We start from the raw sequence: 21,700 nt of genomic DNA, 5'->3' as shown, positions 1-21,700 counted from the left end.
TTCCAAGCAGAATTCTTTCCTATACCGCGGCAGCTCATGCTGGGTCCGCCCCGCAGCGCTGCGGCCATCATGCGACCGGCGCCCCAGCTGGCTCCGCCGCCACGGGCGCTCCCGCTCCCGCCGCATCCGCCGCCCCCGCCTGCCGCCCGCCGCGCCGCTGCACGACGTCTGCCGAGCGGCGCGGCTGGGGCGGCGCGGGGCCCGCTGGCACCGCGGCGAGCCTCTCCACGAGCTGCAGGGCGGAGGGGCGCAGCGAGGGGCGCGAGTCCAGGCACTCCAGGATCAGCTGCCGCACCTCTTCGGGGCACTCCTCGGGAACCCTGCGCAGCAGCAGGCAGCGGCGGGAGGAGCAGCCCAGATCGATCACGGGCCTTGAGCCCCTCCTGACGACGCAGCCTGGCATGCTCACTCTCACACAGAGTCCTCCTTATGCAATGTCCTCATTCTCTGATCCTAACAACGGAGTCTGGCCGCCGTCGCACGCAGAGCAGCGGCGGCGGGCAGGGCCCCACAGCAGGCCGACCACAGCGCGGCACAGCGTGGCACAGCGGCGCACCGCAGGTCGCGCAGACGGCCTCGCTCGGGGGCCTGCCCGGCGCAGATCTCCCAAAGCACGATGCCTGCAGGCACAGAGGGAGCACAGCATGACCACAGCATGGCAGCATGGCATGGCATGGCAACTGCTGCTAGCCCAGGCGGCAGCCGTACGCGCCGCTCTGGCTGGGCAGGCTGTCAGGGAGCCCAACGCTGGGCTCCGGTATATAAAGAAAGCAGGAAAAGAAGGCCCCACCGTACGAGTAGATGTCTGCCTTCTCGGTGCACTTGATGCCCCACAGCATCTCGGGGGCGGACCTGCGGGGTGCCGGAGCGGGGACAGCGGCGCGGCGCGGTGGGTGGCGTGTGAAGGCAGGACGAGCGGCAGTTTAGACACAGTGTGATATGATCGAGGGGGAGAGGGTACAACCTGCTGAACCTGTGGGAACCTGCTGAAACTGGAGCCACCGCCGCCACCCACCATGCCAGCGTGGACACCACCCCTGTCACGTAGTCCCGGTTCATAATTTTGGCCATGCCCACGTCGGCAATCTTGGCGGTGCCATCCCTGCGGTACAGGCAGGCAGCAGACCAGGCCGACTTGGCAGCCGGGTGGGGCGTTGGGCGGGCGGCGCAGGCGCAGGCAGGCGTGGCGGGCGCCGGGCAGGCCCCCACAGCGGCCGCCGCCGCGCCTCACCGCGCCAGCAGTATGTTTGGCGACTTGAGGTCGAAGTGCACGACGCGGCGGGAGTGGAGGAAGACGAGGCCGCGTGCCACGTCCAGCACAATCTGGGGGAGGGGAGGGGGAGAGGCACGGGGCGCGGGGTGGGCAGGGCGAGAGGAGGCAGTGGTGGCAGCACGCGGTGAAGGGAGGGCGATGGGGAATTGGGAGGGGACCATGGTTCGAACAGCAGAGGCTGTGCTGCAATCTGTTTCTTGCTGAAACCAGACTGCAAGCCCACACAAGCAAGCAAGCAAACAAGCAGGCTTGCTCCAACAGGCTCCCCCGCCCAGCCTCCAAACCCGCACCTTTTTGCCGCGCCGGTACCACGTGACCCTCCCCGCCGCGATGTTGTGCAGCAGGTCCCCTCCCTCCATATACTCCGTCACCAGCATGGTCTGGTCGGGGGTGAGGTAGGCGCCCTGCGGCCGCAGCACCGATGCAAGGGCAGGTGGTTGGACGCAGCGGGAGCCGGGCGGGCACACTCTAGCGGCGTGCACAACCCAGCCACCCGGCATTCCTCAATCCATTCTAGCTGCAGCGCCACGGCTGGGCACAAAGCATTCACGTGCTCCTTACGGGTGTGACAGACAGAGTATCTACAGACAGGCAGGCATGTGGAGCAGGACACTGGCACAGGGCGGGGCGCATGCGCCCACCACAAACTGCACGATGTTGACGTCCCGGCAGGCCCGCAGGATGGCAATCTCCTGGCGCGCCTCCGCCAGCGCCGCCGGGTGCTGCATGTCGCCCAGCACCTGCGCATGCGGCGGGGGCAGCAGGGAGAGCGGTGGGGTGGGTCGGGCAGCACTGCTTCTCAGCATCCCACACCCCAAGGGCCATCTGGGAACAGGAAGCAGGAAAGATGGCAGGCGGCTGGAGAGGAGGGCAGCCGGAGCATGCCAATCGCCACCGCCAGCTCAGTGCCAGAGGCCAGCTCAGCGCCAGCTCGGCGTCTCACCGGGATTATCTTGACCGCCACCGGCTGCACGCCGTGCCGCAGCGCCTTGTACACCTGTGGCAGAGGAGGAGGGCGGGCGGGGGCTGGATTCGTAAGCCTAAGGCCAGCTGAGCACGCACTGTCAGTGTGTGTGCCTGGTATCCATCGCTGCCCGATGTAGCATGCACCGGGTGCTGCCGCCCGCTCCCCGTCCGCCCGGCTGCGCCCCACCTTGCCAAACCCGCCGCTGCCCAGCAGCCAGTCGGAGCCGTCGGGGCGCTTGGCTATCTCGATCTCTGCGCGGTGGGCAGGGAGGGGATGTCGGCCATTCGTTGGCCCAGGGGCATACCATAGTCGCCGTGGGACGAGCTCAAGCCTGATGGCGGCGGCGTGCGGTGGAGCGGCAGCCAGCACAGCACGGCGGATCCAGAGAGCCTTCCCCACAGCAGCGCTGCTCCTCCTGCCACCCACCCCACCCCACACCCAGGGCTCTCTCACCCTCAGGCCTGATCTCCCAGTCGCTCCAGGGCAGCGACTGCGACAGGAAGCGGGTGATGGGGCGTCCGCTGGCGCTGCCGCTGGCGCGCGTGCTGGCGCTGCCCAGCGGGCTGCTGGGCGGGCGCTCCTCCTCTGCAGGCAGGCAGGCAGCCAGGCAGGTGCGACGACGGTTTGAGCAACAGATCAGTCGCTCGCGCCAGACCCCCAGCCCGAGGCTTTCCCTTTTTCTGGCTGCCGACGGCACCGCTCCCCGTTGCGTGTTTGAAACAAACAGGCTGGCTGGGCGCACCGGGCGGCGCCTGCTTGTGCCCAAACGACCCGCCCTGCCCCTCCTCAGCAATCTGTGCCATCACTTGCATGCCGCCGCCCGCAGCCTGCAGGGCAAGCATGGGAGGGGGCGCAGCTCAAGCTTCAGCCTTTAAGGCGGACGCCACTGCCATCGGCACCACCAGGTCTGCGCAGCCGTGCCCTGCAAGTCAACACCCGCTGAGGGCCAGCCCCAAGTTGAGGCTGCTGCTCGATTGTGGGCAGGCCGGCACAGGCACGCAGCACAGCACAGCAGCAGCCCCTCCCCTGCCAACCTCCGCCTCCGTCCGCGACGTGGGCGGCAGCTCCAGGGAGGCGGTACGGGAGTCGCTGCACCAGCGGTACAGCAGGCTGCCGCTGCTGCTGGGCAGCAGGCCGCTGCCCTGCATCAGGCTGGCCAGGCGGCTGGGGCGGCGCTCGGGCGGCGGCGGCGTGCGGATGCTGCTGGCGGGGGCGGGCGAGGCTGCGGTACGGCTGCTGTGGGAGGTACTGCGGGGAGGAAGCAGCAAGCAAGCCAGGCACGCTGTCAGGCAACGCTGCACTCGGGCCTTAATGCCATTAAAGTCTTGCTTCTATTAGGCGAGCAGGCAGGCAGCAGGGCCGGCCTGGCCGGCACCTGTAGGCTGCACGCACTGGCTCCGCGACAACGGCAAACGGCGAGGGCGGCAGCGGCCCGGCGCCGTTGGTGGCTCCGGAGCCGCCGCCTGGGCCGCCCCTCTCCATCTCCTCTTCCTGCAAGCCGCTCAGGGCACACACTGGCATATCAGCCAGGCGTAGGCCAAAGGCAGCTTCCACACAGCTTCCACTTCGAGCTGCAGTGCAGCTGCCGAGGCTAGCAGTTGCCAGCCCTGGTCCACTTGCCTCAGCAATGAAAGGCCGCACAGAGGGCTTCAGCTGCTCCTGCCGCTGCCTCTCCTGCCGGCGCCGCCGCCGCCGCGCCAGCGCCCAGACCGCAAGCGCTGCCGCGGCCGCCGCAGCCACCACGCCGCCCACCACGCCTCCTACGATAGCCCCCACTTTGCCGCCGTCGCCGCCACTGTCGTCGCCAGGCTGTGGCGCGGCGGCTTGCGTGGTCGCTTCCTGCAAAGCGGTCACGTCCCCGCTTGCTGCTACTGCTGGCGCGGCGTTGGTGGCGGCAGAAGCCGGCGGCGGTTCCGGCGCAGGGGCTGGCGGCGGGGCCAGGATGGGGCCGCAGGTGGCGTTGAGCTCTACTGGCACCCGCAGGCAGGTGAGGTCCCTGTCGTCACACACTGCAAGCAGTAGGGGGAGGTGGAGGGACACACTCAGAGACACACATAGATACGTGTGCATGCATGCGGCCTCCGGGGGACGCACGTAGAGCAGGCAGGCGAAGGCCAGGGGTGGGCCAGCTGCCCAGCAGGGCAGTGCTCTGCTGTCCAGCAGGAGGCACTGCCAGGCAGGCAGCCGCAGTCTCGCTGCCTCGAGCATCAGCCTGCTGGTGGGTCCAGGCCCCGAAGGCGCCTCACGTGAGTAAGGCAGGCCCGGCGGCGGCGGGCCGCACAGCCGCGGGTTGCCCGGCCGGATGATCAGCCGGGAGAGGGCGGTGAAGCCGCGCCACTCGGGAGGTATGGAGCCGGAGAGGTCGTTGTTTTGAAGGCGCCTGGCAGGCGGGCCAGGCAGGCGGGGACGGCACGTAACGGCGGGTGGGGGGGCGCGGCTGGCAGCCAGGGCGGCGGCCATGGCTTCGCGGAAAGAACGCCCCTGGTAGGCAAGCGGAAAGGAAAGGAGCGGTGGCACCCCCAGCGGCGGACGGCTCAAGCAAGAAAGGAGGACAAGAAAGAAAGAATGGGAAGAAAGCGCGGGCGGCTCACATGGCGTCCAGGGTGGGCATGACCCGAGGGTCGCCCCACTGCGGCGGCAGCGTGCCGTACAGCATGGTGGCGTTGAGATCCCTGCGGTACGGCGGTACAAGGCCCAGCGCAGCGACTCAGACAGACATGTGCAGTGCAGCAAACCGACGCGGCACGGGTCCCCTGGTGGCTTCAAGGAAGCTGACACCTGACTCGAGAGCGACTCGAGACGGCGGCAGCTGCCGACGGCAGGCCCGCCACTCACAGCGTCTTGAGCTCCGGGAAGGATCCGTTCTGGCCCCACGACGCAGGCAGAGTGCCTGCACACCACACATAGTAAGCAATGGGAAGCGGGCAGGTGTGGCAGGCTTGCCTGGGGAGCACAGCGGGCACCTCTTCTGGCAGGCCCGCCAGGCGTCCGCCACACGCCATGGCGTGCCGGCTGCAGCGCAGAACGGAACCTCCCGCCAGCTGGCGCCTGCCAGCAGCCAGCCAGCCAGCCAGCCAACCAGCACCGCCGGCGGCGCCCACCCACCTCCCAGCGGGTTGTTCGCCGCAAAGAAGAAGCGCAGGCGCGGCATGCCGTGGTGGGCGCCCCAGCTGGCGGGCAGCCCGCCGCTCATCTCATTCTTCTGAAGGTACCTGCAGGCAGGCAAGCGGGCAGGGCAGGAGTTAAGGAGGCAGGCAGGTCAGGCAGGCAGGGAGCGTGTCAGCTAGGCGGCTGCATGGAAGCACACTGCTGGCCAGCTGTGAGGACCAGCGTGGGTGTGCACCAGCGCTGCGCCCTTGCAGGCGCTCTCAGGCAGCACATACCGCCCCTGAGTGCCAGGGGCTGCCACCAGTCAGCCGTTCACCCCCACCCTACCCTCCAGCCCCACCCTGCACTCACAGCTCCTGAAGAAAGTTCATGGCGGCCGAGGCGCCCCAGATGTCTGGCAGCGTGCCGGTGAGGCGGTTAGCGTCCAGCGCCAGCACCGACAGCTGAGGGAAGGCGCCGGGGGTGCCCCACTGCGTGGACAGGGTTGAGGAGGGGAGCGGCAGCCGATGGATGCGGCGGCAGGATGGGTAGAGGGAAGGCTCGGCACGCAGCAAGCTTGAGGAGGCAGGCGGCAGGCAGGCAAATCATGCCCCAGCCGTAGCAGCAATGCAGGCGAGTGAGCAGGCCAGGGCAGCCGCGCCGGGCCGGCTTGGCTATGGAGCGGCCTGCAGCGGCGGCGGCGGCGCGCCTGCTCCGGCAGCGTGCCGTTGAAGCTGTTGTTGGACAGGCGGCTGCAGGAGGCGCACGCCAGCGCGGCACGCACTGTAAGGCAGCGGCGGCAAATGAGGCATGGCAGGCAGCCTGGCAGCAGCGCAGAGGGGTGCAGGCCGGGTTGCTGGCGGCAGCGAGACGCGCGGGAATGGCGCAGGAGCAACGGCTGCGTCTGCTGCCGCCGCTGCGGCAGGCTCACAGTACTCCCAGCTCCCGCATGGACGTCTCCTGGATGCCCCACTCCTGGGGTAGCGTGCCCGTGCTGCAAGCACACACACGGGAGAGGGCAGGTGCCACTCAAGAGAGGTGAAAGGTGGCAGGCATGCGCATTGTGCAAAGGGGCACGCACACATGCGGCTGCTAAGGCGCCAGCCGTCGCTCACAGCCCCGCCCAGCAGCCGCCACGACAGTCGGCAGCAGGCAGCAGGCACTTGGCAGCAGGCAGCCGCCAGCAGGCAGTTGGCGGCGGCAGCAGGAAGCAGTCGGCAGCGGCGGCAGCGGCGGCAGCGGCGCCACTCACAGGCGGTTGCTGTCGGCGCGCAGCTGCAGCAGGCTGGGCAGCGAGCCGGGGTCTCCCCACTTCTGCGGCAGGAGGGCGGCGAGGGTACCACCGGTGGAGGGGGCAGGCGGGCGCTGGAAACAGGTGTTCCTTGCCACGGGGACAGCAGACGACTGCCACCGGCGAGCAGCGCCGACGCCCGATGCCGGGCGCTGGCGCTGACCAGGTAGCAGCCCCGGCTGACTGTGCAGCGCCGCCAGCCCTGACGGCAAGCAGCACTCAGAGAGAAAACAGAAAACTGGAAAGAAAGATAGCCGCGTGAAGTGTGGAAGCGGGCTGGGTGCAGGCTCACCGGGGGCAGGCTGCCGCTGAGGTTGTTGTCGTTGAGGTACAGGTTCTGTAGTGCCGGCCACGTGTCCACCTCGCCCCACAGCCGCGGCAGGCTGCCGTAAAACCTGCGGGCGGGGTGGGCGGGTGTGTGGGTAAGCTGCCGGCGGTGGCGGCGGCAGTGGCAGCTGTGCAAGTGGGGAGGGAGTGGAGCCGCAGGGAGTGGAGCAGGGGGTGGCATGCCCGGGGAGAGATGATGCTGATGGGCAAAGAGCTCCGCGCCAGCCAGCCAGCCATGTACCAACAGACCAGCACACTGCCAGCTGGACGCGGCATGCGGGGGTAGGGTGCCGATGCGCGCCACACCTGTTGCTCTGCAGGTCGAGGGTGGCGAGCGTGCGCATGGCGCCCAGCTCCGCAGGCAGCGTGCCCACCGCCCGCACCTCGCACGCCCGGCACTGCCAGGAGCTGCAGCAGGGAGGGGAGGGGGAGCGCTCGACGCATGTACGGCAACGGTGGGCAGTGGTCGCGGCTTGGCAGCGCATGAGATCAAGCAGCAGAGGGGTGCCAGCTGCGCAGGGGGCGGCCAGCGTGGCCCGGCGGTGGCGGCGGCGAGGTGCCCCCCGTCTCCCTTTGTACGAAAGCTTGGGAGCTCATGGGCAAAGGGGGAGAGGGGAGGGAGGCGCCACCATGCGGGGTCGGCTCACAGCGTAAGGATGGTGCCGTCGTCGCTGCAGGTGACGCCGCTCCAGGAGCAGGGCGGCGTGGAGGCGTCCCACCCTCTGAACTCATTGGCCGCCGAGAACTCGCCCCAGTTGTCCACGGCGTTGCGCAGGTACAAAAGGCTCTGTACTGCAGGGCGGAAGGCGGCGGCGGCGGCGGCGGCGGCGGCGCAGGTGGGTGCTTCGGCCGGGGCGCGGCGGCAGGTGGGACGCGCGCGGGGAGGCGGTGTGCAGGAATGGTGTGCAGGGACGGTGGCTGCTTGCGGTTGTGGGGCAGAGGGCAGCTGCGGCAGCCCTGCGAGGCAGCCTGCTCACCGTCCATTTGCCTGCTGCCCACGGCAGCCCACTCTCCGGTGGCTGCCTGGCTGCCCCTGCCGCTGGGAGGCCCGCCGCTGCCGTCGCCGCCGCCGGACGGCTGCGCGGCCGTGCGTCCCGCGGCGTCGACCGCCGCCAGCAGGCAAGCCACCAGCAGCTGCGCCCGCCACATGGCCCACGGCCCCTCCTCTGCGCTGCTTGAGCGCCTGCCCGTGCCCCTGGCCCTGCAAGGCAGCGGGCGCGCAGGAACAACTTGGTCAGTCGGCGCGCGGGCGGCCGCGGCGGGCGGCGGCGGCCGCCGCGTGTGGCCAGCGCTGCTCAGCAGAGCTGCCTGCCGCCCAGCGCAGCTGCTACTCCAGCGACAGGCAGCCTGAGCGAGCAGGGCCCCAGTCTGACAGGCTGCTTGTGGCTCACCTGAGCCGACTGGCAGGGGCCTCGCCTGGACAGCCTACCGCTCTGGCTGCTGGTGCAGATCGTCCAGCGCTGCACACATGGACCGAGGGAGGCCGCTGCAGAGCTGCCGACTCAATGAATCCCTTGGCAGCCCGCGGCCTCCGAGGGCCCGCACTCCCTGCGTGCAGCGAGCCTGGAATGGTGGGGGGTCCCCCCCTGGGCTGCCGAAAACACCAAAGTTGTTGGGCAACAGTGACATGGCCATGACACAGGCCTGCTTTCCTCCTGCAGCACATCCTGGGGTGGAAGCCAGCATTGTGTGTTTTGCCGTTTTCGGGCCTGACCGTGACGCTTCGCCTCATCGATCCTCACAGGCACCGACCGCCCAGCACAGCACTGCAACGGGGCTGCCAACCCCAGCCAAACCTTGTACAGCCCCATGCTGCGGCTGCTTCAGCGACCCCTGGGCCCTCTCCTGCTGCTGGCCGCGGCCCTGGCCGCCGCGGGGGCGGTCCGGCCCGCGGCGGCGGCCCGCGGGCTGGCGCAGGCGGCCGAGAGCGCCGCCGCGGCCGCGCCGCAGCCGCCGCCCGCGGCCGAGGCGCCTGCGCAGCAGCCCCCTGAGAGCATGTATGGCAGCGCTGAGGTGGATGCCTGCATCAGGGTCACCAACAGCGCAGGGCAGGCTTGCACGGTGGAGAGTGACACACGTGAGCGGCTCATAGCGGGGGCTGCGGGACGGTCCACGGGGCAAAGGGAGGCGGCCGGCGGCGCCGCCGCCGCCGCCGCAGCAGCCTGGCTCCAGTGGGAGACGGGCGGGCACCGCGCCCGGCGCGCCCGCCGCCCGCGCCGGGCGCAGCCTGCCTGCCGATCCGACTGCGGGGCATCCAGCCACAACCCTCCATCCCGCGCGCCGTGCATATCACCGCCCTGCCAGCAACGTTGCCGGCTCGCTGCCCTGCCAACCCCTCCCCTCCCGCAGTGTCCCTGGTCTTCCCGCGCGGCTCCGAGGAGCTGCCCACCCCCGAGCAGGTGGGCACCCCGGCAGCCGGTGGAGCACGCGTCTGGGGCAAACAACCCACCGGTTTCCCCTCGGCCCACGCTTACCTTTTGTGTTCACAGTCTGCATATCCGCAACGGGACTCGCGACACAAGACCTCTTTCTTTTCGTACTTTCTTTCCCAGGTGCAAACCGCCATCAACAACATGAAGGCCGCCGCCCAGCCCTCCAGAACCTGCTGCCAGGAGCTGAGGCCCTTCGCCGACGGGCGCTGCCCCTGCGACGCGTGAGCCGCTGCATTCATGCCTGCATATGCTGGCCTTTTGCATGGATGCGCAGGATGCACGCCCGCCTGCCTGCTTTTGCCAGCCTGGCAGCATGGCTGGCAATCTGGGGCCACTCCCGCATGCGCGTGCTTCCTCCCGCACCCGCACTCGGCAGCAGCTGCCGTGCAGGGGCCAGCCGGCCACGGCGTGCCATGCCGCCAATGCTTCTAGCACCGCGTTGTCGCAACGTGCGCCGCGGCTGTTGACCGGCGTGCCGCCCCACCCCCACCCTGCTGCAGGGGCTACCAGCAGCTGCTGCCCATCGGCGGCTTCGACCCCGCCTACTTTGAGGGCGCCACCGCCATCCTGGCGCAGGCCTGCGGCTTCGATTTCCCGCCCTGCCAGCCGGGAGAGGTGATCGACGTGGCCGCCGTCAACGCCGGCACCGGCGCCGGCGGCTGAGCCGGGGCCTCCAGCTGGCGCCTCCAGCTGGCGCCCAGCCGAGCCCGCCTGGTGCCCGGCCGCCTGGTGCGCAGCAGTGAGGAGCTCCCCAGCTGCACCGCTGCCGCTGCAGCCGCTGCCAGGTTCAGCTGCCGGCTGCCAGCGGACGCAAGCTCAGAACCACCCCTTTTTGCACAAGCCCGCCAGCAATTGCCAACCAGCAGCGCCGAAGCTGCCGGCCGGCCCTGTTTGATTCAGGCCACATCGGCTGCTCTCCCACCCCTGGCCTTGCCCCCCCGGCCGCATTTCATTCCACGGCACCAGCGCGGTGTCGCTAGCTCTTGCATTGCTATGCCACATGATTCATACCTGGAAGGGAAGGAAGAAAGGATGCGCTGCATACCGCTGCATATCAGCAGCTGCAGTGTAAAGGGGTCCTGGATGAAAGGCGGGGGCGGATCAGATGAAAGGAGGGGGTGGATCAAGGACGGCAGAATAGCAAAAGGTTGGGGAGACAAGTGGGCACCTGCAGCGGGTGCATTAACCGAAGGGGTGGGCAGGGCCAAAGGGCGGGGCAGCATGCGCCTGCCCTATGTTTGGCAGCAAATAAGCAATCAAAGCATGCCATCAACTGCTTGCAGAGGGAGGTGGGCTGGTCTGCAGAGCAGCGCAAGTGCTGGGGTGGGGGGCGGGGCGCGAGCACGCGGAAGGATGGCGAGGAAGAAAGAGAGGGGCTGCTTGCAGAGAGAGAAAGGTGGATTGGCTTATTATCGAAAGATACGCACACACAAAACATGACACGCAAGCAGCTACACACAATGTGACGAACCACCACAGTCCTTCAGGTGGCAACAACAGCACACACACCGTCGATTCATTAGCTCGGCCAGGTGGCTGGTTGGCTGCGAGGGACCGCGTCAGCTCGTTGCAAGGGACCGGCTCTGGTTGGGTGCGGGAGACCGCTTCGCCGTGGCAGCGCTGCAGCCCTAGAAGCTGCGCCGCACGCCGCTGCCTCCGGAGCGGCCCTGATCCCGGCGCCGCTGCGCCTCCGCGGCGGCAGCCCCCGCAGCTGCCTCGGCGGCGCCAGGCTGGCCCTCCCGCCACTGCTGCAGGCGGGCTGCCGCTGTGTCTGACAGAGGCGACAGGTCCAGAGAGCGGGACCGCATCCCCAGCACCCGAAGCGCTAGCGCAGCGGCAGAAGCACCGGCCCCTCCTCGTCCCGCTGCTGCCGACGCTGCTCCCCGGCCAGCGGGAGCGCCGTCTGCCGAGCGCACGCCGGCTGTGCCGCTGGGTTCGGCGCTGCCTGCTGCTGCCGCTGCTGCTGCTGCTTCTTGGCCCGGGGCAGCGGCAGAGGCGTTGGCGGCCCGCCGGGAGGCGGAGGGAGAGCTGCCTGCCACAGAGGGCGTGGGTTGCGAGCTGGGCTGCGAGGGCGACGGCGTGGGGCGCACCCCGCTGGGTGGCTCGCCGGGAAGCGCCTGCAGCCGCTGCACCAGCTCGAAGGCAGAGGGGCGGCGGGAGGGGCGCGTCTCCAGGCACTCCAGAATCAGGTCCCGCACCCCGCTGGGGCACTCCTGCGGCACCCTGCACGGCGGCAGGCAGCAGCGGGAGGAACGGGAGCAGCGGTGTGCGCTTGAGGCAGGGTTTGAGGCAGGGTTTCAGCGTGCCCGGAAGGTGGCAATACGCCGCGGGCGGCGGCGGCTGCGCCGGGAGGTCAGGAGGCACGTGTGCGATAGCAGCAGTACAGCTGTACAGCGTGGCCCGCCCAGCGTACCGCAGGTCGCGCAGCTGGCCCCGCAGCGGCTTCTCCCCGGAGCAGATCTCCCACAGCACGATGCCTGCAGGCACAGCACGACCACAGCATGGCAGGAGTGGGCGCCCGGGACCTACCTGTGCTCCGTCCACCTCTGGCCAGCCCAGCGAAGGAATGACAGAAGCAAGAAAGCAGGAAAAGAAAGCAGGAAAAGAAAGCCCCACCATACGAATAGATGTCTGCCCTCTCGGTGCACCGCTCGCCCCACAGCATCTCGGGGGCAGACCTGCGGGGTGCCGGGACGGGGGGCAAGAAGAGGGGACACTCGCTTCTGAGCTGATCGGCTCACCAGCCTGTCGTCCCCTGCGCCGTTGCCAGCCGTGCCACCACCGCCGCTCACCAGGCCAGCGTGCCCACCACGCCGGTCACATAGTCCCGCGCAATGATCCTGGCCATGCCCACGTCCCCTATCTTGGCAGTACCATCCCTGCAGTACATGCAGGCAGTACATTCTTCACGCTGCCACCAAACGGCAGTGGGAGCGCCAGCGGCAGAGCTGCTCAGGGCGCAGGCCCTGTGGCCACACCCCAGGCTCCTCCCAACATGTACCCGACAGCCCCAGCCGCGTCTCACCGCGTCAGCAGTATGTTTGGCGACTTGAGGTCGAAGTGGACGATGCGGCGGGAGTGGAGGAAGACGAGGCCGCGTGCCACGTCCAGCGCAATCTGCCGGCGAAGGCGGCGATTGCAGGTTAGGGAGGGAGGGCAGCGGGCACGCACCGCCTCAGCATCCAGCTGGCGGCCGCAGCGCCAGCGCCGCGCTCCCTGGCTGTAAACAATCGCAGCCAGCACACCTTTTTGCCGCGCCGGTACCAGCCCACCCTCCCCGCAGCGATGTTGCTGGACAGGTTGCCTCCCTCCATATACTCTGTCACCAGCATGGTCTGGTCGGGCGTCAGGCAGGCGCCCTGCATGGGCAGGCATCCATCCAGCAGCCAACGTGTTGGGCGGTGCTCCTCCCCGCACATGTACAGCCTGTACAGCCTGCTGCCGCCGGCCGGCAGTGCCGACGAGCAGGCTGCACAGCAAGCGCAGGCAGCCAGGCAGGCACCCCAACGCGCAGACAGACGGTTCCCCCACACACGCCACCCTCCCGCTCGCCCTGCAACCCATCAGCCAGCACACCAGCGCTAGCCCTACCCACACCCACCACAAACTGCACGATGTTGACGTCGCGGCAGGCCTTCAGAATGGCAATCTCCTTTCTAAAGTCGGCCAGTGCCACCTGCGATACAGGCGGCACATGCGGTACAGGCGGCACATGCGGCACCAGCAGCGCTGCGGTGCGGGCTGGCCCGGCGGGCAATCCCCAGATGTGGCGAGCTCAGCAAGCGCAGCGGGCTGCTGCTGTCCCACCCACCTGCCGCATCTCGCCCTGCGTGGCCAGCACCTTGACCGCCACCGGCTGCACGCCGTGCCGCAATGCCTTGTACACCTGTGGCAGAGGAGGAGGGCGGGGGCTGGGCGGCAGGACGTCAGCTGGACATGTGGACACCGGACACACGCACACACGCACACACACAGTGGGTATGGGCAAAGAAAAGAGGAAGACAGCTCTTCAGAGCGCCGGCACGGCGCCTGCATGCCCTGGCAGCTGCACGGCCGCCCCCAGTCCACAAGCCTGCTAGCGCCATGGCTGGCTAGGCCAGGCGTGCAAGGCGCGTCGCCCGCATGGCGCCAGCCAGCCATGGTGCTGACGGGCTTGCAAATGGGGCTGCCGCGCATCTGCCGCGCAGCTGCCAGGCAGCTAACGACAGCCAGTCAAGTAGGCAGGCACGGGTGGCAGCCGCAGCCTGCCCTGGCCTGGTGCCTACCCCGCTGCCCGGCTGCCTCCGCATCTGCATCAGCCTGGCTGCACCATCATGCAGCCGGAGCCAATTGGCGTTGCAACGGCCCCCACCTTGCCAAACCCGCCGCTGCCCAGCGACCAGTCGGAGCCGTCTGGGCGCTTCACAATCTCAATCTCTGCAGGAGGGGCGCGGTTGGACAACATGAGGGGAGTGAGAGGCAGGACGGCATGGCCAGAACACACATGGTCGCAATTGTTGCTGCAGCCGCTGCGCCAGCCCCTGTGGCAGCGCTGGACAGAAAAGAAAGCAAGGCGCTGGTCGCGGCGCGCCCACCCGCGGGGCTGATCTCCCAGTCGCTGAACGGCAGCTCGGGGTAGGGGCTGGGCATGCCCTCCTCAGCAGACGTCTGCATGCCAGCCGGGTGTGCTATGCTGAGTGCTATATGATGAGCCCAGACCATGAGGGCCCATGCAGGCTCGATCGGGCAGTCCATGCCCTGCCTGCCCACCCATGCACGCCGAAGCTGGTCTGAAGCGTGGCTGGCCGGCCACTGGCGGTGCACGCGGCGGCGGCGGCAGCATGCAGAGCAGTCCCCTGAAAAACGGTGAAAACGGCAGAGCAGAGATGCCCCCCAACTCACCCGGTCGCTGCTGCCCCCCTGCGGCGACAGCATCGCCCCCACCATCTCCCTCTCTTCAGCCTCAGACGGGCTCAGCCCCGCCGCCGCCGCCGCCGCCGCCACCGGCTGCAGCTCCAGCGCGCCGGCGCCGCCGGGCGGCGGCGTGGCCGGCGCCCGGCCCGCGCCTCCGCCGCCGCCGGTGCTCTCCGAGCTGCTGCCGCCTGCGGCCGTCCCCGCCAGGTATGCGCCGCTGGGCGAGAGGCCAATGCTCTTTGTCTCTATGCGGGCACACTTGGCTGCCAGGTAGCTGCGGGCGCTGCTGCCTCCTGAGATGGAGCTGCTCCTCGTGCCCACGCTGTCGTGGGGCCCCCGCCGCAGCGCGGGGCTGGCGCTGCGCTGCCGCGCGGCGTCCGCACTGTGGCCGCCGCTGGCCGCGGGTGGCGCCGGGTGGCAGGAGGAGCCCGAGTGGCTGCGGGCGGCGCCGGCCTGGAAGGCTCCAGCGGCAAAGGGGGAGGTGAGGGCCGCCCGCCCCTCTTCTGTATCAAACGGATGAGCCTGCAGGGCAGGGCGGGGGCAGGGCGGGAAGGGGAGAGAAAGCTCAGCCTGTCCTGCTGCTCCAGTCAATTGCAAGCAGCTGGGGGCTGAAAGGGAGGGAGGAAAAAGAAAGAAACGATATAGAAAGGACAAACCCAGCGAGCTGATGGCCGGCGTGGGGACCTCTCACCATCCCGCCTAGCCCCCGCTCATCCGCCGCCTGCCCCGCCCCGCCACCCCGCCGCCGCCGCCGCCGCCGCCGAGCCACAGCCCAGGCGGCCGCGGCGGCCAGCACGGCCGCTCCCGCCGCCACGGGCGCCGCGATGGCTGCAGCAGACACCCCGCCGCCGCCGCTGTTGCCCTCGTCTGCCGCCGCTGGCGCCGGCGCCGGCACGCCGCCGCCTGCTGCCGCTGCCGCACACTCGCCATCCAACAGGGTGGGCTGCTCCCTCAGGCAGGAGACGTCTTGATCTGTGCAAACGGCAAAGGGCAGGCCTGGGGGCACAGGCCCGCACAGCCGCGGGTTGCCCGGGCGCAGCACCAGGCGCCTGAGGCTGGCCAGGCCGGCCCAGGCGGCGGGCACGGTACCGCTCAAATCATTGCGCTCCAGCCAGCTGCAGCGGCAGAGGAATGCGAGGGACAGATGTGAGGAGGGGCATCTTATGTATCATGCATCATAATCTTGACGGCATGCATGGGCGGGGGCGGAGGCAGATGAGGCGCGGCCGTGCAGGCAAGGCAGCGCTGTTGCTGGCACGCGCTGGCGACGCGAACTGGGCCATGCACGGCCCACCCCACTCACAACGCGTCGGCCGCGGCAAAGCCGCCAGCTCCCCACTGTGGCGGCAGCGTGCCTGCGGCGGCAGGATGCGGCGGCAGGGTGCCCTGCCTTGAAGCAAGCTGCCAGCTGCTTTACTGAGCTGCTGGGGCTCCCGGCGGGCAGCAGCCCCTTCCAACTTGGAGGCCTTGCAAGCCTGGCGGCTGGCAGCTGTTTGCTGCCTGCTCTGCAACATTGTCGCAGCCTGCGCTGCTGCTGCTGCGGCCCACCTGTCAGCAGCGTGCCGTTCAGCCCCAGCACTTTGAGGGCCGGGAAGGAGCCCTGCTCTCCCCACTCTGGCGGCAACGTGCCTGCGCGCAGCCGGGGAGCGTGGGGAGGCCGGCAGAGGGCCGCGGTGGAGCAGCAGTGAAGGCAGCATCTCGAAATGGCTGAATTTTGATGGATGCAGGCTGCCTTCAAGGAGGCTCCTTTAAAACTGCTGACAGCAGCGCTGCCAGGCCTGGTGACATGGCATGTATGGCATGCCAGCATGGCAGCGGTACCGCCAGTACCTGTCAGCGGGTTGGAGTCGAGGTACAGGAAGCGCAGGACGGGCCAGCTGGCGGCGGTGCCCCAGCTGCTCGGCAGCTGCCCCGCCAGCTGGTTCTCTTGCAGGTACCTGCAGGCAGAGCAGGGAGGGATGGCGGGGCAGCACACAGCCTGGCATGATGCTGCCAGTCTGTTAGCTCACCCCGCTTGTTAGCGGGGTGAGATGCTGCCAGACCAGAGCAGCCGCAGATCTTAGCAGAGCAGCCTCCAAACACGTGCGCCCTTCTGGAGACGTAAGGGAAATGAGGCTCACAGCTCTTGCAGGTACTGCATGGCCCCTGGGTCCTGCCAGGAAGCTGGTACCGCTCCGGTGAGCGAGTTGTTCTGCAGGGACAGTATCTGCAGGCGAGGGAAGGCGCCCGCAGAGCCCCACGCCTCGGGCAGCCCGCCGCTGAGGCGGTTGCGGGACAGGCGGCTGCAAAGGGGAGGGAGCGCGGGGGCAGGACAGCCGGAGGGGCGGGGTGTGAGGAGCAGGAGGCAGCGCAGCCAGCGGCTGGCAGGCCGGGGCAGCCGCCCGCAGCGCGCTCGCCGTCGTGAGCCGGCAAGGGCAGCGGCCGCATGGGCGCAGCGGCGGCACTCACAGCACCAGCAGGTTGGGCAGGCTCTGGCTGCCGCCCGCGCCGCCGCCGCCGCCGCCGCCGCCGCCGCCCCAGCCGGCCGGCAGGCTGCCGCCGAGGCGGTTGCCGTCTGCTCGCAGCAGGGACAGCTGGGGGAAGGCCCCGGGGCTGCCCCAGCTATCGGGGATGCTGCCGGTCAGCTGGTTGTCATTTAGATACCTGCAGCAGGGCCGGGCATGGGGGCGCCGCTTCTCCCGGTGGGCAGGACGATCCTCCGGAGGAGGAGGAGAGGAGGGACGACAGGCAAGCGAGCAAGCCCGCGCGGAGCGGGCCGCCTGGTTGGAGCGGCACCCCGCATGCATATATGCACGGAGGCCGACACGGCGGCAGTAGCTGGCGCGGAGGGCTGCCCACGCTAGAGCACGTCGCCAGGCTGGCAGCCCGCCGGCAGGCACACCAGGCTGGGCTGGGCTGGGCTGGGCTGGGCTGGGCTGGGCTGGCGGCCGCTGCTGGGCGCGCCCGGCGGCACAGCCCACTCACATGCTCTGCATCGCTTGCATCGCTCCGGGGGCGCCCCACTCCCGAGGCAGCCCGCCGCCAAACGCGTTGCCCTGCAGGTTGAGCGTGGTGGCTGCGGCGAGGTCGGCCAGGGCGGCGGGCAGGCTGCCCTGCGCTTGCACCGGGCAGCCCTCGCACTGGAGAGACCTGCGGGAAACAAGAAAGTTGGGAGGCAGGCAGGTAATCAGGCAGCGGTGCCGGCAGGCGGAGGGCTTAGCGGGCTGGGAGGCGGCAGGCGCCCCACACACGGCAGCCTCCACACGCTAAACCGTGTGGCCGGCACCGGCCGTGGGCGGCCGGCTGCTGCGCCTGACGAGCTCGTGAGGGCAGCTCATGAGGGCAGCCGCGCCGGCGCGCCGGCAGCCCGCGCTCACACGCTCTGCACGCTCCCAGCCGGCGTGCAGGCCACGCCTGTCCACTGGCACAGCGGCAGGCTGCTGTCCCAGCCTCGGATGGCGTTGGCGGCGGCAAAGGCTGGCCAGTTGGTTATGGAGCCGCGCAGCGCCAGCAGGGCCGCTTCTGGCGGGCGGCGGCGGCGGCAGGGAGGCGGCGAGGCAGGGTGAGTGATGCGGGAGCGCAGCAGTGCGGGAGGTGGAGCGCAGCAAGCGCAGAGGCAGCCGAGAGGCAGCAGCGGCAGCCGCCGGATGCCTTGCGGCAGGCCTGGGTGCGCAGAGGTGGTGGCGCAGAGGCGCCTGGGCGCCTGGCCCCGCCCCGCCCTGCCGCCGCTGCGCTCACCGTCGGCGCCGGGAGCGATGCCTTCCTGCGCCCAGGTCGCCGCTGCGCAGAGCAGCCAGGCCGCCAGTGCCCATCCGACTGTGTACATCAACTGCAAATCCCTGCAGCCAGGGCCCTCAGCAGCGAAAGATGGGGGAGTCGGAGCGAGGCGGCCGCCACGGCCGCCGACAGTCCCTCCGCCACCGGCGGGGTCGGCTCTGCGGTCTGCCCCACGGCGCTGCAGGCCGCTTTAACTCACCTGCACACGCTGCTGTGCGTTGTGGTAGAGGTGGGATGCTATCGTGCTGCCAAGAAGTTGGGAGGTTTCCGCATCGGTGGCCGGGCGTGCTCCTTGCGCGAGGCTGATGCTGCAATCGGGCTTGCAGACGCACGCGGCGCAAATCGAGGCGTTTGCCAGCCACCAACGCCTCGAGTGCAGCCAACCTGCTGTCGCACCCGCGCCTCTGGCCCCTCGTTCTCTGCCCTGGGTAGGGCAACCGGTGGTGGAGTGTTAATCGAGTCGATGCAGGGCACGAGTGGCAGGCTGTCACCGACAGGTCAGCCCGCCCCAAGGTGGCGGCCACATGAAGGGCGCCGCGGCGGTAGGATGTGAAGCAAGCAATTGGTATGAGAGGATCAAAGCATGGCGCGGTGTGGTCGGGTTCAAAGGCAAGGGCAAGTTATTTGTTTTGTATGCATATGGGGAAGCATGGATTGGGGCACAACATAGAGCGGGCATCCCGCGCACGCAGGCGGCAGGTGGCAGTTCGGCAACGATTGGGCGCGGGGCATGGGCATGCGTCTGGCGGCATCTCCTTAAAACTGAGAGAGAGGAGGGAAGGTTGGGGAGGGGGCCGGGGGAAGAGGACAGAGAGAAAGAGGATGAGGGAGGGAAAAACACTAAGAGGAGACAGGAGACAGGTACAGGACAGGGCCGCTCGGGGAAAAGGCAGGCCGCGCGCGGAAAAGGCAAGGCTGCGAGGAGGGCAGAGAGGAGGACAAGGCGAAGAGAGGAAGGGGAGGCGTCGTCAAGACAGGCAGCAGGGCTGCACCGGGTTCTGTGCGTGCATGTCGGGTATGGGTTGTGGCAAGGGCGGGACCTTTGGGGTCCGCGACAGGGGTGGCAAACACTAGATTTAGCGGGCAACAGGGGGGGCTCCAGTTCGCGCCGCCTGCGCAAAATTGCAGGAAGCCCCCCCACGACACATGGCCGCCACCGGTCGCTGTATCGAGCATCGAGGGGCGCCGAAAAATCCAGGCCGGCGCGCCACGCCTTTGGTCGGATGCCGGCAAGCACTCCAGGGGGGTCACGCCTTGGGGCTGGCTGTGGCGCTGCTCCTGGGGCTGGCGATTGAGTAGGTGCTGCCCAGGCCGCCCACGCTGGCGGCCGCCGTGCTGGCGCTGCTGCCGCTGCTGCCGCTGCGGCGGTACTGCGCCTGGTGGTGGTGCTGCTGCTGCGGGTGCGATGCGTGCGCGGCGGGCGCGGCGGGGCCGTCGGCGGGCGCCTCGGCGGCGCTGCCGTTGGTGGGGCCGCCCGGCGGCGGCGCCGGCTGCAGCAGGCCCTGCGCCACAAACTCCCCCGCCAGCTGCGCTGCCAGCGCCTGGTTGCCGCCGTGCATGCAGGCCGCGACTATGAGCCCTGCTGAGCTGGCATCCGGCCCCGCCTTGACCAGCTGCATGGCCCGGTACACCCCCAGCGCCGCGCGCCAGTCCCCCAGCCCCGCCAGCAGCTGCAGTACGGCGTGGTAGGCGGAGGGCCCCAGCTCGTAGCGGCCCCGCAGCGCCTCGCACAGCAGGCACAGCGCGTGGCCCGCCTGCCCCGCCTCGCACAGCGTGCCCAGCAGCAGGCCGACGGTGTGCGCCGTGGGGCGCATCGTGGCGCACTGCGGGGGTGGGAGGGGGCAGGGTGGGTTGGGTGGGTCAGGTGGACTGGGTGGGTGGGCGGGCTGGGCACGGGGCTGCCGAGCAGCCGGGAGCGAGGCGCGTGGCGGGAGGGAGGCGCAGGCAGGCGGCACCAGCCCTGGACCGATGGAAAACCGCATCCCAAAACCATGTGCAGGCACGGTGCCCAGCCATCCTAGCCCCCAGCCACCAGCCACCACTCCAGTCATCCCAGCCCACCCGGCCACCACCCCAGCAGCCCACCTGCATGCCCAGGAACACCTCCACCGCCAGCTCCCACCGCCCCGCCACCTGGCACGCCGACAGCAGCCCATGGTACAGCTGGTGGTTGCCCACCAGCCCCGAGCCGTGCAGCTGGTCCAGCAGGCAAGACGCCTGGCCCAGGCTGCCTGCAGCGGGAGGGCAGGTAGCGGCGGGCGCAGCAGCAGGGGAGGGTGGGAGGCGTGGCGACGCAGGCAAGGCCGCAGCCCCAAGGCGGGACGCCCGAGCAGGGAGCGGGAGGAAGAGCGGGGCAGCAATGCGCGCTCAACACGCGTGGCAGTTGCAGAGGAGGGCTGCGCTGCAAGCTAGCTGTTCTTGCCGAAACCAGGCTGCACGCGCACGCAAGCGAGCAAGAGCTTTTGGCGGCGCGGGCGCACCCGCGCGCTCGCAGGCGGTGATGAGGGATGAGTAGGTGATGAGGTCTGGCGCCACGTCAGCCGCCAGCTGGCGCTCAAACGCCGCCAGCGCCCGGTCCAGCTGCCCGCCCTTCTCGTACGCTGCAGGCGAGCAGCGGCAGGCGGCAGGCGAGGTGGGGAGCGGTGAGGTGCGGCAGGCAGGGAGGTGGGCGGGCGGCGCGCGGCAGATGTTGCTCTGAGCGTTGCAGCATGCAGAGCAGGAGCCCGCTGAAGGTCAAAAGTCACGTGCTGCCCTGCGCCGGGCGTGCGCCGTTCGCCCACAGGAGGCCCGCCCCCGCCCCACACCCGCTGCCAGCCAGCCGGCGCCGCGACGGCAGCCCGCTGGTGTGGCGGTTTAGGAGGGGGCCGGTAGCATTCACTTGCTCCAAATGGGTGTACAGGCACTCTGTGTCCCGACCACCGCCCCCCTACCGTGAGCAGCAGCAGCAGCAGAGAACAGACAGGCAGTCAGACAGGCAGGCAAACACACAGGCAGGGCTGGGCATGGGGCGCACCAGAGATGAGGGCTGCGTAGGTGACGGTGTTGGGCTGCATGTCGGGGTGGCGCTGCGCCTTGGCTGCCAGCTCCTGGAAGTACCGCTCCGCCTCCTGCGGTACAGATAGGCGGTACAGGCATGCGGTACAACAGGCAGTACAGCAGGTGGCACAACATGCGGCACAGCAAGCGCAGCGGCAGTGGCTGGCCCGCTCGGCCGCACGGCAGGCGGGGGGGAGCTGAGGAGCGGGCAGGGTGGCGTGGCTGTGGGGCGCTGCCAGGCTGTGCCTGCCGCTCGGCGCTCGCCCACCTGCCAGCGCCCCGCGCGCGCCAGTGCGCTGATGAGCGCGCTATAGCTAAAGGTGTTGGGCTGCAGGGGCAGAGGGCGGGGGCAGGGAGCAGGGCCTGGGAGGGAGACCAAAGGGCGGCGTGCGGGGGCACACCCGGCGCTGGGGTGCCCAGGCCAGGCAGCTGTGCTGGGTGCAGGGCCGAATGGGTGCAGGCTGTGTGCAGCGCATGCCGGGGCAGCGCCGGCGGCACGTTGCGGCGGGTTTGTACCAAAGCGCGCGAGCGGTGCCCGCGTAGCGCCGCCGCTGAAATCTGCAGCAGCAGCCCACCTGGACGTTTACAGAGGACATGGCTTCAAATACTTCAATGGTCTTGTCCCGGCTGCTTGGCCT

At 69.6% G+C, this 21,700-nt stretch overlaps 4 protein-coding genes across 4 annotated transcripts in view; 1 reads left to right on the top strand and 3 right to left on the bottom strand.

The window, feature by feature from the left end:
- Positions 1–67: 67 nt before the first annotated feature.
- Positions 68–8,094, bottom strand: CHLNCDRAFT_49746 (hypothetical protein; the record flags this gene model as incomplete). The annotated part of the gene is made up of 25 exons (XM_005851909.1): positions 68–320; positions 557–620; positions 791–852; positions 1,016–1,102; positions 1,232–1,323; positions 1,564–1,677; positions 1,915–2,013; positions 2,217–2,270; positions 2,427–2,491; positions 2,694–2,825; positions 2,983–3,067; positions 3,275–3,488; positions 3,616–3,731; positions 3,993–4,249; positions 4,487–4,620; positions 4,832–4,912; positions 5,076–5,130; positions 5,346–5,452; positions 5,700–5,818; positions 6,264–6,321; positions 6,580–6,641; positions 6,911–7,013; positions 7,252–7,353; positions 7,593–7,737; positions 7,923–8,094. The coding sequence occupies 25 exons, from the start codon at positions 8,092–8,094 to the stop codon at positions 68–70; spliced, it is 2,832 nt and encodes a 943-aa protein (XP_005851971.1).
- Positions 8,095–8,754: 660 nt separating this feature from the next.
- CHLNCDRAFT_133696 (hypothetical protein) lies at positions 8,755–10,040 on the top strand (the record flags this gene model as incomplete). Its single annotated transcript, XM_005852223.1, has 4 exons — positions 8,755–9,022; positions 9,295–9,344; positions 9,498–9,598; positions 9,878–10,040. The coding sequence occupies 4 exons, from the start codon at positions 8,755–8,757 to the stop codon at positions 10,038–10,040; spliced, it is 582 nt and encodes a 193-aa protein (XP_005852285.1).
- A 965-nt stretch (positions 10,041–11,005) lies between these two features.
- Positions 11,006–18,075, bottom strand: CHLNCDRAFT_133695 (hypothetical protein; the record flags this gene model as incomplete). The annotated part of the gene is made up of 20 exons (XM_005851908.1): positions 11,006–11,600; positions 11,791–11,854; positions 11,994–12,055; positions 12,170–12,256; positions 12,403–12,494; positions 12,623–12,736; positions 12,979–13,053; positions 13,189–13,263; positions 13,729–13,793; positions 13,952–14,024; positions 14,259–14,792; positions 14,962–15,385; positions 15,574–15,625; positions 15,819–15,899; positions 16,101–16,207; positions 16,391–16,552; positions 16,719–16,913; positions 17,235–17,399; positions 17,627–17,771; positions 17,988–18,075. The coding sequence occupies 20 exons, from the start codon at positions 18,073–18,075 to the stop codon at positions 11,006–11,008; spliced, it is 3,255 nt and encodes a 1,084-aa protein (XP_005851970.1).
- A 1,198-nt stretch (positions 18,076–19,273) lies between these two features.
- Positions 19,274–21,700, bottom strand: part of CHLNCDRAFT_133694 (hypothetical protein) — a gene marked incomplete at both ends in the record, with an annotated part of 3,017 nt that continues 590 nt past the window's right edge. Inside the window, 5 exons of the mRNA XM_005851907.1 lie at positions 19,274–19,849; positions 20,112–20,257; positions 20,507–20,626; positions 21,040–21,133; positions 21,331–21,390. Coding sequence (XP_005851969.1) covers positions 19,274–19,849; positions 20,112–20,257; positions 20,507–20,626; positions 21,040–21,133; positions 21,331–21,390 — 996 coding nt within the window. The remainder of the gene's footprint in view (positions 19,850–20,111; positions 20,258–20,506; positions 20,627–21,039; positions 21,134–21,330; positions 21,391–21,700) is intronic.

This window comes from Chlorella variabilis (genome assembly GCF_000147415.1).
Source record: "Chlorella variabilis unplaced genomic scaffold CHLNCscaffold_1, whole genome shotgun sequence".
NCBI classification, from domain to species: Eukaryota; Viridiplantae; Chlorophyta; class Trebouxiophyceae; order Chlorellales; family Chlorellaceae; genus Chlorella; species Chlorella variabilis.
Note: the sequence above shows the minus strand (reverse complement) of the source record. Positions and strands in the feature narration are given on the sequence as shown.